The sequence below is a fragment of the Acartia tonsa genome, chromosome 13 (assembly GCF_053477335.1).
Source record: "Acartia tonsa isolate MP-2025a chromosome 13, ASM5347733v1, whole genome shotgun sequence".
NCBI lineage: Eukaryota > Metazoa > Arthropoda > Copepoda > Calanoida > Acartiidae > Acartia > Acartia tonsa.
The window spans coordinates 23,966,273-23,980,947 of NC_137272.1; the positions used below are offsets into that span (position 1 = coordinate 23,966,273).

Below are 14,675 nucleotides of genomic sequence, written 5' to 3' on the forward strand. Positions count from 1 at the left end.
TAAATAAAAAAAATAAACAATAAATATTAGCCAAAATAACCAACGTATTGCCGTTAAATAACATATGTTAAATGTACTATTACATGGTAAGAAAAAGAATGATCTTTTTTAAGCGCCCGTAATTTTAAAAGTTTAATAAAAATATTCTAAGACATATTTAGCTCAAAGTAAAAAGATAATTGAAAGTGTTGTTTAAAATGACTCTAATTTAAGAATAAAAAATGTTGGGTGCTAGGAGTATTGTACAAACAGGTCTAAGGATTACTGGAGTTCAGGCCTCTTCTTACAGGTAATAATAATATACAAGTAGGACTAGTAGAAAATCTTGGAAATGACTTCCTTACAATAGCGGACGGAAAATCTAAGGTATTTATTATATCCTCATGTTTTATAAAGTTTTATTTATAATTATACTCCTTTATAAACAATAGTGGTGCGGCAAGAAAAATACATTGCATCCCTATGCAGGGGTGTATATTCTGCACAAGATTTTTTTCCCCCGGCTACAAAAATTTTTACTTCCCCCCCCCCCCTCCTAGTATTTTCCCCCCGAAAATGGAAAAATATTTAAAGAACTGGAAAAAATGTTTTCAGTTTTCTTAATTTTTACATTTTTTTTTCCTCCAACCACTTATTTTTTATTTCCCCCCCCCCCCCCCCCCTCCCTAAGCAGGGGATCCCATGTAGAATATACACCCCTGTCCCTATGACTTTGTCAGGATCTAACCTTAATGGGAAATTATTTTAACATTAGTCGTGTGATCTAATAAAACTAATTTTCAGGCTAAAGCACACACTACCTGACCTACCATATGATTACAATGCCCTGGAGCCCGTCATTTCTGCTGAAATCATGCAGCTTCATCACAGGAATATATTTGGAAATTTTATTAAAATTAGCACTGCTAACTTATACTTAAAGTACAAATAAATATAGTAAATCAAGAGCTCTACTCAGTAAACTGGTTAATAATAACACAATAAAAGAATAATCCGGCCAAACGTGTACACATTTTGGTACGAAAATATAGAGATGGGGTTTTGAAAGATAAATGCCGCGTTTCTTGATTGATTGATTGATTTAACAGAGTATACAACTATTTATTTAATTATTTCGCTTTTGTTGGTACGGCCTTCATAGAAGAAAAACAAATGATCTTAAATACATTTTTGCTGCATATTAATTAATGCATCTTTTTAAAGCTGTATTAGCCATTTGTATAATGTCTAATACAACTTAAATCCATTTTCGCTGCATATTTATTAAATGCATCTTTTTAGATCTGTATTAGACATTATAGAAATGGCTAAAATAATTATTTTAAAATTTTGAATTCTTAAGTTGTATACTCTGTTAAAAACCTTATTTGGTACGTACGATTTTAACAGAGTATACAACTTAAGAATTCAAAATTTTAAATTATTATTTTAGCCATTTGTATAATGTCTAACACAGCTCTAAAAAGAAGCATAAATCAATATGCAGCAAAAATGGATTTAAGATAATTTGTTTTTCTTTTAAAAAGGCTGTACCAACAAAAGCGAAATAATTAAATAAATAGTTGTATACTCTGTTTAGATTTCGCGAATGCCGCGCTTGTTATTCATAGCGTAAAAAATGTCGAGAAAAAACGCGGCATCTTTTGACTTTTAAAAACCCATCTCTGGTATTTTTCATTTCATCCACATAAATAGTTATATAGTTGACCTATAAATAGTCGAGTTTTTTTAATGAATCATATGTGACTAAATGTTCCTAAGCAATTAAGTTCGTTTGCTATAAATTCCTTTTTAAGTTGGACGAGTCGGATTAAAAACAAAACATAATAAAACAATTTTAAAAATCAAACGATTTAAAATCTAAATATAATATTCCTTTACAGTAAGCATCATGCTACATATGTCAACAATTTAAATGTTGCTGAGGAAAAATTACAAGAAGCTGTCGCTAAAAGTAATTAAATTATCTACTTTATATTCAGCTAGCGGTTACGCCACTACAGACCTCTAGAGGCACTTGAGAACAGGGAGAGGGCTGGGGGATGTCGACCCTCCATTTTTAACTTAAGTTTTTAAAGTTTTGGGGTGGTCTTTTTCTATGGGCGATTTTTCTTGGGTTCCCTGGATTTATGAAAGCTTCACTGTAAAGAAGAAAAATGTCTGTTCATCGGTTAGCGTGATCCTTCTCTTCACACACAACTTAAGACACCCTGTTACTTTTTATAAGAATGAATTAAAACTCCCCTAGACATTGAGGTGCTTTTAATTCCTATTTTCAAATATTGGATGAAATCTCTTGAATCTAGATGTACGGGCAAAGTCTCTAGAGATTAAGATTTAGCATCTACTAGATTTATAGATTGGAACTTGCCCAAAATGTATTTCTGTTAAATAGAAATTAATTTTAGATGATGTTTCCTCTGTGATTGGACTTCATGGTGCTTTAAAGTTTAATGGTGGTGGCCATCTTAATCATTCCATCTTTTGGCAGGTAAATAAAGATAATCATTCATTCGTCGCTAGGTTTAGAGAGTAGGTTCGACTCATTTGCGTAGACAGTGAATAGCTATTGGCTTTTTCTTTATTGAGAGCCTAGGTTATTGCAAATTTTTTGGTTTGTCAGTTTAGGACCACAAGAATTAGTTCATGGAGGCCTCCATCTGGTCGCTGGAGGCGTTTAGACATGTTTTTACTAACATTTAGCATGACTTCACGTATTTTGCAGGAAAAATAAAATCTTTGTCGACTAAGATTTGTCACAAACACCCCCTCCTCCTCCCTCCCCCTATGTCAGATCAAAATTGTTTTCGCTGATTCATAATCAAATTTTAATCTTTTATACTTCTTTGAAAATTTCTCAATTTCAGAACTTGTGCCCTGGAGGTTCTGGAGATCCAGATGGAGTCTTGGCAGATGCTATTAAGAGGAAAATTGTCAAAAATAATTTCTAATATTATGGGGTGGAAAATTAAATTGGCCAGTTAATTATATAACTATATCAATCTTACCTACAAGATTCTCAAGTTAGCTGATTTAAACAAGTTTACCCTTGTTTACTTAAAAGTATTAAATTGTTTTATTCACCTAATGTAAATGTTATTATTCAAGCAAAGTATTGGATAAATTTTGGGATTATAGCAACCCCTTGACTCGCTTAATAAGCTTAATTTGACATGTGTTGGTGGCTTATTGGGAAGGTGTTAAGTTCGAGTCTGGACCACATTGCATCATACAAGAAGTTTTACCTAATTTTACGACAATGTTTGAACAATTTATTTTGAATATAGGGATTTTGGCTCCTTTCAAGCCATGAAGGAAAAATTGTCAGCTTCTACAGTTGCTGTTCAGGTATAATTCTTTTAAATAAAGAGGGTAGGTAAACTCTTTGCAAAATTAAAAGGGGGGGGGGGGATGTTACTCCCCAAAAAGTATAATGTTAAATTCAGTTATGGGTTCAAATCCCTCCATTAACCTAAAAAGAAAATTCCCAATGCTTCAATGTTTTGAATGTTGAATGTTTCTATTGCTTGATAATGCTAGTTTAAGAAGAAAAATGCCTTTATTATAATGTTAATCTTTAATATTTAAGTTTTATTTATATACTTTTTTTGTTAGGGCTCTGGTTGGGGCTGGCTGGGGTATAACAAGGCCTCAGGAAAGCTCCAGATTGCTGCCTGTCCTAATCAAGATCCTTTGGAGGCAACAACTGGTTTGGTTCCTCTTTTCGGTAAGCATTCAAAGATGTTCAGTTCAATTAAGGGAGGTTGGTGACAAAGAACTGGACATTATTCTGGTCTAAAAAGATTCATTAAACACATTTCTTCCTTTCGTTGACTTCATAACTTTGGAGACTTTAGTTCATTCTTGATTGAGTCTAACAGCCTTTCCGTTGATAATTTTAATCTAAAGAAAGGGAGATTTTGTTAAGCATTATTATGGGTGTCCGGGGGAGGCTTAAATTTGTCGTCCATTGTATAATCCCATAAAATACATTGTAGAATATTATTATTTGATTTTAGTAGCGAAAAATGATTTATTTTATTATTCCATTTCGTAACGCTATCGAGAAATGTAATTAATTAAGGTGTTATTATTTTATTTGTTGTGATATCAAGTATATATGTTGTACAATATTTAGGTATTGATGTTTGGGAGCATGCTTACTATCTCCAATATAAGAATGTTCGCCCTGACTATGTCAAGGCCATTTTTGAGGTAATTATTTTAGCTTGAATAGATGTATAACTTTTGTATAAAGGGGGGGGGTAAAATGTGGTGACTCGTGCCACGACATACCAGCAATTTTATTTTGGGTGCTACTCCCTTAGTTTTAGAGATAATTGGATAAAATCTTTTGGGCTGGGTCAGTAATTACCCCAACTAGAGGTATCTTTCAAAAAAAACGGCGGCGGGACCGCCGCTCCCGCCGCCCGCCGCCGTTTTCCGCCGCCACCAAAAATTTTTTTTTTTTTGCATTTCTCGCCGAATTAGGCAATTTGGAATCATTTGAGACCATGTTATTTTTTTCAAAAACGGCGGCGGGACCGCCGCCCGCCGCCGTTTTCCGCCGCCACCAAAAAAATTTTTTTTTTGAATTTCTCGCCGAATTAGGCAATTTGGAATCATTTGAGACCATGTTATTTTTTTCAAAAATTTTTCCCCTTACAAGCAGCCCTGCGGGGGGACTTGTGACAATGTCATTTTTTTTCAAATTCTCGTATATCAAGGTATATCTTAAATACAGTACTTCTCCTGTGATTTTGAAGATATTGAAACAAAATCTTTTTAGGTTAGTAAGTAAAAAATATTTGAATTAAGAAAACGGCGGCGGGACCGCCGCTCCTGCCGTCCGCCGCCGTTTTCCGCCGCCAACAAAAAAAATTTTTTTTTTGCATTTCTCGCCGAATTAGGCAATTTGGAATCATTTGAGACCATGTTATTTTTTTCAAAAATTTTTCCCCTTTTTTGATGGGTCAGTAATAAATATTTGCGAGAAATGCAAAAAAAAAATTTTTTTGTTGGCGGCGTAAAACGGCGGCGGACGGCGGGAGCGGCGGTCCCGCCGCCGTTTTCTTAATTCAAATATTTTTTACTTACCAACCTAAAAAGATTTTGTTTAAATATCTTCAAAATCACAGGAGAAGTACTGTATTTAAGATATACCTTGATATACGAGAATTTGAAAAAAATGACAAAGTCCCCCCGCAGGGCTGCTTGTAAGGGGAAAAATTTTTGAAAAAAATAACATGGTCTCAAATGATTCCAAATTGCCTAATTCGGCGAGAAATGCAAAAAAAATTTTTTTTTGTTGGCGGCGGAAAACGGCGGCGGACGGCGGGAGCGGCGGTCCCGCCGCCGTTTTCTTAATTCAAATATTTTTTACTTACCAACCTAAAAAGATTTTGTTTCAATATCTTCAAAATCACAGGAGAAGTACTGTATTTAAGATATACCTTGATATACGAGAATTTGAAAATAATGACAAAGTCCCCCCGCAGGGCTGCTTGTAAGGGGAAAAATTTTTGAAAAAAATAACATGGTCTCAAATGATTCCAAATTGCCTAATTCGGCGAGAAATGCAAAAAAAAAATTTTTTTGGTGGCGGCGGAAAACGGCGGCGGGCGGCGGTCCCGCCGCCGTTTTTGAAAAAAATAACATCTCTAAAACTAAGGGAGTAGCACCCAAAATAAAATTGCTGGTATGTCGTGGCACGAGTCACCACATTTTACCCCCCCCCCCTTTGTTGGCTTTTTTGTGCTAATTTGAGACCATTAAGCAGAATACAAGTTTTCATAGATTTTAAAAGATGTTTTTAAAGATTTGACAAATTAATTTAAATTAATTACTTCTGGAATTCTTATTTAAATAATAATTCAATTGATTTGTTTATTTACTTTATTCTTATCAAGTACAATTAAATATTCATAAAAAAATTATCTTTAAATTAATTAGATTTATTTGTTTGAGGATATTTTATTAAAAGATAATAGAAATGTTACAAATAAAAAGAAAATAAGTAGAAAACATTGCACAGCATTGTCCCTTTACAAGTTACGTATGTTGTCAGGATTTATGCTATTTTATTTTTCAGGTTGCTAACTGGAACGATGTTGCTGCAAGGTTCGCAGCTGCTGGTGGAAAGTAAATCAAAATATTTATTTTATTGTTCGCGCTATTGAATTAAAGGGGTAGTTTCACGAAATGCATTTGAACTTAATTTAGTGAACCGCATATTTTTTCTTAGTTAATGGGGAAAACTACATTTAAATAGCATATATTTGAAATGAATTCAATTTTCTACCACGTAGTTATTAAAATATCAAGACCTGAAAATTGTCTTTTTGTGATATATGCAATTTAAAAAGACGTTTTTCAAGTCTTGATATTTTAAAAACTACGTGGTAGAAAATTGAAATTTTTTCAAATATATGCCATATAAATGTAGTTTAACCATTTAACCAGGATAAAATATGCGGTTCACTAAATTAAGTTCAAATGCATTTCGTGAAACTACCTCTTTCATAGATTTTTCTGCAATTATATTTGTACATTTTTATTTAGGTATTTGAAATAATTATAATTGCTGAACACTCTTGTGAAATCTAGTGATGTTTTCAAATTTTACCATCCTATTTTAGAAGAAAAGGCATTTTATATTATGTTACATATATTTATATCTCAATACAAATAAAGTGATGAATTTTACGAGTTTTTCATTAAATGGTTTGACTTAGCTTCTCTATGATTAGTCTTATGTATACGTCTGCTAGTCGATAACGATAACAGACATTCTTAAGCACAAAAAGATTATTCGTTCCTAGCAGTGTTTCGGAGCAGGAGCCGTGGAGCCGCCATATTTTGCCGGAGCCATAATTTTCGTTATAAAACGGCTCCGGCTCCGGACTAGATAAATAAAGAGATTTTTTATAAATTACAATTTGGTAACTCTGTTTTGTCATGTGCAAATGCTCATTTTAAGTTTTTCAAGTCCATTTTTATCAAAAGTTTAACTTTTAAAACCTTCAAAAGTCAAAAATAAAAAAAATATTTTTTATGGGTAAAAAAATGTCGAATTTTTCTTGATTTTAGGCCGGAGCCGTATTTCCAGATACGGCTGCGCGGAGCCGAAGCCGCACCTAAATCAAACAGCTCCGAAACACTGGTTCCTAGTTTTTTTATTTAAATGACTTAGCGATATGTGTCTCTTTGTCGGTCTGTCCCATATTATATCTTTGTCGTAGGTATAATGAGCTGTTTTCATTTTTTTTTTAAATAAGGGAACAAAGATTAAGGACCCTCAAATTCAATTAAAAAATATATATCGTATTGTAGATAATTTTATTAGAAAAAGATTATTCTTAGTTCCTTAATTTGCATATTCCTTTCCGCGGAAAATATCTAATAATGTACAAATTTTGATTACTCAAGCCAAGTTCCATATAATATTTCTAACATAACCTTAACATTTTCATTTGTTTATAAAAGACTAGCGGCTGCGCCCCTAGCATCTAGGGTCTATATTCGAAGGAATATGGAAGGGACTAAAAATAGCCTAAAACCATCCCGAGACCTCTAAGTAGCTTCACTGTAAAGGAGGACCATATCGTTTCAGCGGATAGCGAGATCCTTCGCTACAGACAAAAAAGCTTACTTCTTTATATAATAGGACAAGCGGCTTCGCCCCTAGCCTTTAGGGGCTTTGACCCAATAGGTGATTTTAAAAAAATTATGTACCACTGCACTGGTGCAACAACCACCACATTTTAAAAAAAGTTAAGTACCAATGGTGCAACAATAACCACATTTAAAAGAAAAAAGGTTTTTTTCAGTTTTGGGAGGGTTGGGGGTGTCCAAAACCACCACAGGACCAGAAGAGTAGAATCCGATCGGTTCAGTGGTTACCGAGATCTTAAGGGACGGACGGACAGACATTCTACTCTGTATTAGATATCTAACCTATGATGTCACTCCCGTGTAATGCAACGATATATTTTTAGACTTAAATAAACTGTTATTCTTTACATTTTTATTAAAAAATCTTCTAGATAAGAAATTTTAAATTGTTAAGTGATATTGGTGGGGGAAAGTAATAGCTTTTAGTGTAATGAAGCATGTTTCTAACTGTGCCTAGCGATCACAGATATCACCTTAACCCCTTATTTTTTTAATAAATAAACAGTAAGGTGTTGGTCATTTTTTCTCCTATGCCTTATCCCTGCGGGGCCTATGACTGAGATGCCCTAACTTGTACACAATATATCGAAACCTAACTTGACCTGAAGTATAAAAAAGCTAATTTTTTTTTCAATTTATTGCAAAATAAGGGAAGGAGGTTCTCTTCTTGATTGGGCACATTGTGGGAAATCGCCTCAGCTTATTACAATTGTCTTGCATAGTTTACTTTTTAGCCGCTCAATTAAATATGAAATAAATCAATATCCTAATTTTTAGAATTTAGTATTATTTGTTATTTGCTTAGTCCAGCCTTCAAATACAAGATAAGCTTTAGGATGAATAGGTGTAGAGTAGGGATACAAGTTCACATACATAAAGTTTAGAGAAACAGTCACCAAAAAAAGAAAGGACAGTTGTGAACTATAGTAACGAATACGGTATAACCAACAAGCGAAATAAATCTAAAATAAAATTTTTTGGGGGGGGGGTCAGATAGAAAGGTCGTCGATTTCATTTCTACTAAGTGTTGCTCCCCAATGAAAGCTAAAAATCACGTATAGGTTTCCTGATTTTGCTTACTCTATTGTTGAGTTGTTTAGTTGAGCATCACAGACAGACACGAACACTTCATTTTACTACTGTACAAGTCATATGATTTATTGTTTTCTCCTAGCACCACCTACAAGGATATTTTTATTGACCAAAGAAATTCTTGAAGCAAAGATAACAAAAATTAAAAACAATCATCAATATAGGGGAGAATATCATTATAACTGTAATAAAATTAACAATAAAATTTTTATTTTAAATAACGAAAAACTTTAGAATTTAGCTGGTAAGGTATTGGGTTTTTGACGACCTAACAACTAGAGTTTGTCAATCTGATACTATAATATCGCTATTTAAAATGACTACAACTTTTTAGAGGAATTTTTTTGTAATAGCGAATTTATAGCATGGTCGGACTTCTTTCTAGAGAAAGAAACATAAAGTAAAAGAACTGAAATTAACGAGGTTGAACCCAGTTTTATTGTAAAGCCAAAAAAAAATAGTCTAAACAATATCTTATTTATGTCTTAAGACTAACAGACCAAGTAAAAAGTTTATGGATTTTTTTTTGGCAGGGTGCATATTCAACAAAAAATCAACACATTATCTTTATAATAGCATCCGAGAAAATCACATTATACTGTTTCATTACTGACTGACTGACGGAAAGATCAAGTGCATTATATAGTAGCTTCGCTACTGAAAATGGAACTAGAAGAATTCTTTAAATTTCATTTAAAAAATAAGGGAGAGATCCTTTGCTCGCAAGTATCTTGGGGGAAAGCACCAAAAAATCCTTCATTCTTTTGTATTTAATAAGAAGAGTCATCAAGATAAACATTATTCATTGTTTTTTGCTTTCATGATAATCATTGGTATCGCAGCTACTTTTCTATTTTAGGTCTGTCCGTCCGTACATAAGTATCTTAATGCCTACAATGTTTTTTGGATCATGGAAAGTAGCGGGTTTCATCATATTTTCACAGTAGCTTTTTCCTATTTCTAACCCCTGCGGGAACTCGCTCCTTCGTTTTCTTTCTATGAACTAGTTTTTTTTTTATTATATTACACAATTAAGTATTTTTAATCAGATTTTTTTATTTAATATAATTAAAGTAGTAAGGTTTTTTAGTGAAGCTTCACACAAGTCACTGGATGGTTTTAGACTATTTTTTTTGCCCCCTCCAAAAACAGATCCCCTGAATGTCAAGATTTGCAGCAGCTAGTTTTACTATATACAGTAGTTCAGTTTCTTTTTAAATATTAGGTATTAACTTTTAATATGCTATCCGGCCTTGTTATGGTCATAGTTGTTCTAGCATAATTGTGTTTTATTCTTATCTTAATCACATTTTAAATATTTTTAGCTTAGTTTTAAAATACTTAGTATACAGTATGACCCTCGAAAAAGTATTTTTAAGCATCTGCAGCCCTTATTTCTCAATGAATTATTAAAAAATGTATATGTCCTTGTTTTCTATAGATTTCCACATAAGTAGATTTAAAAATTTTAATTTTACCTCCATTAACTCCGAAGATTTTTAGAGCTAAAGTTTTGAAAATGTGACTAAGTAAAAGAATTTTTTTTGTTTCTCATAATTTTTGGATAGTTATATTATGTTTTTCTGGCAACTGAATAATAATACACAAAGAAAAACAAGTTAACTAATTATTTCTTTTTTATTCCACCAAAAAATATCAATTTTATATGGCAAAAAATACTACTGAATGAATTGATTATTTGCAAATTTTAGGTTATTTTTTTATGAAAAGGATTAATTATGACAGTTGCTCCGCCCCCTTTTCTGACATCTCAATCATTTAATAGGGGGTTAATTAAGTTTTTTAGACTAAAAAATCATTATGTTCTAATTTTATTTTCTTTATAACTTTTTTGTTATTAAAGTTAGGATTATGAAACAAAAATAATTTTCCTGCTATATTCATAAAGATTTATTTGGTTTTTTAATCTAAAACAAATTTGCCTAATAAGTAAGTTTTTCAAAATATCATCAAACTAAAAAGACTCAAAATATATGTGTAAAAAAATGCTTTTTACTCAAAGCCTAAATTTTTTATTTCATTTTTGTATAAAGTTTCTGCTAGTAACAAAAATAAAAGGACTTATACCTTAATTTTGCTAAAAAAGTCGTTTCATAATAAAAGTTACTTTTTCCTCAGTCACTTTTTCAAAACTTTAGCTCTAAAAATCTCCGGTGTTAATGGAGGTAAAAAAAAATTTTATATCTACTTATGTGGAAATCTATAGAGAACAAGGACATATACATTTTTTAATAATTCATTGAGAAATAAGGGCTGCAGATGCTTAAAAATACTTTTTCGAGGGTCATACTGTATTTATTGCGTTAACCCGACTGACCTAATCGTAATGTGTAATGAGTCCGCTAGTTGTTGGGTATTTGATGTGGGGGATACAAATTGCGACAAAACTAAAGACGTTAAAAATCCCTCCTTTTATGTTAAGGGAAATGGTCAATTTAAGAAATTTTCTGTCAAATGTTTTTAAAATGCTATTGTTAGATTAAGATATTAGATACTCTTATAAAAAAAATTCTTCTGCATATTTTTGTGAAGATATAAAATATTTAAAAATGGACCACTGTATTTTTTGTGTGAGATACACCTTTTGAAAGAGCATTGCTTCACTACCCGGTTCCCGGAACAGTCGCGTCCTTCTGTCACACTACTATGGCCAAGGCGCTGCGCTCTCACCTCCTCTCCCGGTCCAAGCTCGATTCAGTGAAACACTAATATCTGTCTGATTAGAAATACCATCCAATGAAATGACTAGTTATATTCAAAAACCAAATCACTAGATAATAGAATACTAAGCAGTAGATATATAATTTGTCTTAAAACCCTATTCCGAAAATAACGTGTTATTAGCGGTTTCAGGAATGTATATCAACGATCATACGTCTATTGGAAATCAAACTTTTAAGTTATTGATGCCCTATATAAAATTTTAATTAAATATTTTAGACCAAGATCTATAGATTAAGTTATCACCGACTTACACGATATATGGTGCGGTCTCACAAACCAACCTGCAGCCACGGATAAGGTAGCCGGCTTACGGTGTTATCTTAAAGTCTTGGCGTCAAATATACAAAAATATACCAAAATCCCTAATATTTTATACTAAGGTTCGTCGAAAAAGCCAGATCTGAGCTAACAGACCAGCTAACCAACCGTGAGATAACGTCAGGTCGTCTCTGGTGTTATGTCAGAAACTTAATACAAATTATTGAGAAATAAAATTCCGTCCAACCTCAGAGTAAGATCCCCGCTAAGGTTCACTAACCAGCCTTTAGACAACTATATGTTAGCCTTTGGTGTTATCTTATGGTATAGGAATTTATACTGCTAAAGAAATAAAATCTGACAGAGTCTCAGAACCATCAGGCGATTCCGGAATATGGAATCTATTGTGATATCTTAAGGTCCGAACAAATATTATTCTTTTTACTTAATCTTAATAACTACCTATTAATATTAGCCCATAGGGGCTTAAACCTTATTATTTCCCCCCTATACCTAAAGTATAAACAAAGTTTTGTAATATCTCAGATCTTTATTTTTAAGGAAATTTGAATAATTTTATTTAACAAAATCTATTTTATTTTAGGTATGTTATGGCCAAAGATCTCAGAGAGAAGTTTTACTCAAGCTAAGCTCTAGTCAAAGATTTAACCCGACTTATCCCTTAAGAAATTCGACTGGTGATTTGTCTTGCTATATCACAACTGACTGTATAGCCCGAATGGGCCACCTTTTATAGGCCTTACTTCCCAGCTAACTGGGCAGAGCCTAGAGAGTATCACCAAAATGCTTCTCTTTTAACTTCTCTTTGAGACATTTGAAAAATCATTGAGTGTTTATACAAAGTGATAAGATAACAAATTAAAGATTGCAAAGTGATCACATTGTATTTTTGCACATGTTACATATGAAGATATGGAATCAGTGATTTCAACGAGTCCTATGCTTGAGAGATTTAAACCAATAACTGTTCTCGTGGTCTTAAAGAACTATTAAATTCATATAATATCACAAGCAAATACTCTCTGAAACCAGAAAATCCAGAAAATATTGTTATACTAGAAAATATTTGACTATTGAATTAACTATTTTCGTGGTTTTGTATGAAATACCATAAAAAGGATTAAGTTTTGATTCAACGAGTAAATGCATAAGGGAGAGATCTTTAAAGGGAAGTGTTAATTTGCACATATGTGGGTAAAATTATGACATGGGGGAAGGCTTATTTTTTCATGTGTTAACTCGTGGAAAACTCTTATGGTGCCTTTCAGCTTATTGAATTCGTACTTTACCAGATGTTTTTTTTATAAATCTTTATTTTTGAAAGAATTATTTTTGTTCTAAATATAATTTCATCATAAATAAGAAGGCAAGTTAATAAGCATATTCTATTGGTGGAAAAGTTATAGGCACATAATTATTAATCATTTTAACATAACTAGATTTATCTGGATTATCTATTTATTTGATGTTTCTTTGAAAAATAATATAGAAGTTAAATTAGGATCTACTTTTCTCCCTTGCAAGGCTACTCTACAATTTTCTGTATGTTGTAAAATGACTAAGAGGGTGAAATGTTGATCCAGCATCTAGAATACAACTTATTGGGTCCGTAGGTCTGTCGGTCATGCTTCAAATGACATACATCACATATCCTTCTCTCTTTCTTTTTTAATCTGCTTTGTCATCCTTGTTATAATTTGAATTGTCAAAGAGTATTTTGTTGTTTAACCCTTAAGTAAAACCGCAAAAGAATATATATTACGCTTTAGGAAAACATTGTATTATTCCCATAAAACTTTATTGCTGTTATTGTATCAAATCAGCACTAATAGTCATGGTATGTGCAAAATACACATAAAATATATAGGAATAACTAGGTGTACCTATATGTTTAAGCTTTTGTCTAATAATTAACCTGAATATTAATCAACTCTCAACTACACCTTTTAAAATATGTTTTAATTATACTATCACAGTTTAAGCAATTAGTTATAATTGCATTCGTATCTAAAAATCGTTATAACGATGACATTTCAGTCCTGACCACTTTTATTTAATGCTATAAAGTCGACATACATAAATATTTAATAACAGCAAATCAGAAAAAAACATATATGGCCAATGTTTGTATTCCAAGGTCTAACAAGGTTGTCTCATGCATATATTGTAAAAGCCAAGTTTTTCTATAATTAGGGTCGGTCCGTTCGTATGTAACGGATATCCAATATCGTTAATTTAGAAATGTTCAAATTTTCCTATAGATTTCAAAACTTTGCTACAATAGTAAGGTAAGATTTTGACAGTGTAGCAACTCTTTAATCGTTGTCAGAAAGACCGTGCGTAAATTTTAAACATACTGATATTATTATACTATTAATTTTAGTATAACTAGTTTCTGACAATCTACAAGTGTTAATGTATATTGGTTATACCGTCTGCTTTTAGAGATTTGCTTTTATGGATGTCGTCATCCTTGTTTAAATACATATTGATAGTCTAATGAATTTGTAACTTGTTTATTTTAAGAGATAAGAATAAAAAATACTTGCTATGATGAAGAATGTTTTCAAGCAACATTTTTTTTCTAGTTGCGACGCTACTTTACAACTCTATTAATTCGTCTGTAACGCGCAAGTGACCTTCATGAACCCCCATTACTTTATTTCGTTTCATTTTCTTGTCTTTGTCTTTTTTTTCATTGCCTTATTTTATCTAAATAAATTGAAGATATTTCTTCTTTGGACATACTTGTCATCGTTTACCTTTTTATTATTTAGGTTTCTTAAAAATAAAATTCCAACTTAATTGGCTAACACATATATTATTAAATATCTGGGGGGATGGATAGAAAACATATTAGACTCAAACTATAAGTTTGAGTTCTT

At 32.1% G+C, this 14,675-nt stretch overlaps 1 protein-coding gene across 1 annotated transcript; it reads left to right on the forward strand.

Annotated features, from left to right (window-relative positions):
• The first annotated feature begins 142 nt into the window (after positions 1–142).
• On the forward strand, positions 143–6,705 carry Sod2 (superoxide dismutase 2). Its single transcript, XM_080180649.1, has 10 exons — positions 143–289; positions 784–866; positions 1,880–1,954; positions 2,409–2,491; positions 2,868–2,924; positions 3,286–3,348; positions 3,616–3,727; positions 4,139–4,215; positions 6,092–6,185; positions 6,518–6,705. Exons 1-9 carry the CDS (start codon positions 222–224, stop codon positions 6,143–6,145), a joined length of 672 nt encoding a protein of 223 aa, XP_080036775.1. The 5' UTR covers positions 143–221; the 3' UTR covers positions 6,146–6,185; positions 6,518–6,705.
• The last annotated feature ends 7,970 nt before the right edge of the window (positions 6,706–14,675 follow it).

What these genes read in the sequence shown, in the direction of transcription:
- Sod2 (XM_080180649.1), top strand. Translation starts at nt 222, where the DNA reads ATGTTGGGTGCTAGGAGTATTGTACAAACAGGTCTAAGGATTACTGGA. An exon ending in TCTTGGCAGATGCTATTAAG is followed by an intron (nt 2,925 to 3,285) that starts AGGAAAATTGTC and finishes TATTTTGAATAT; the next exon opens with AGGGATTTTGGCTCCTTTCA. An exon ending in CTTCTACAGTTGCTGTTCAG is followed by an intron (nt 3,349 to 3,615) that starts GTATAATTCTTT and finishes TTTTTTTGTTAG; the next exon opens with GGCTCTGGTTGGGGCTGGCT.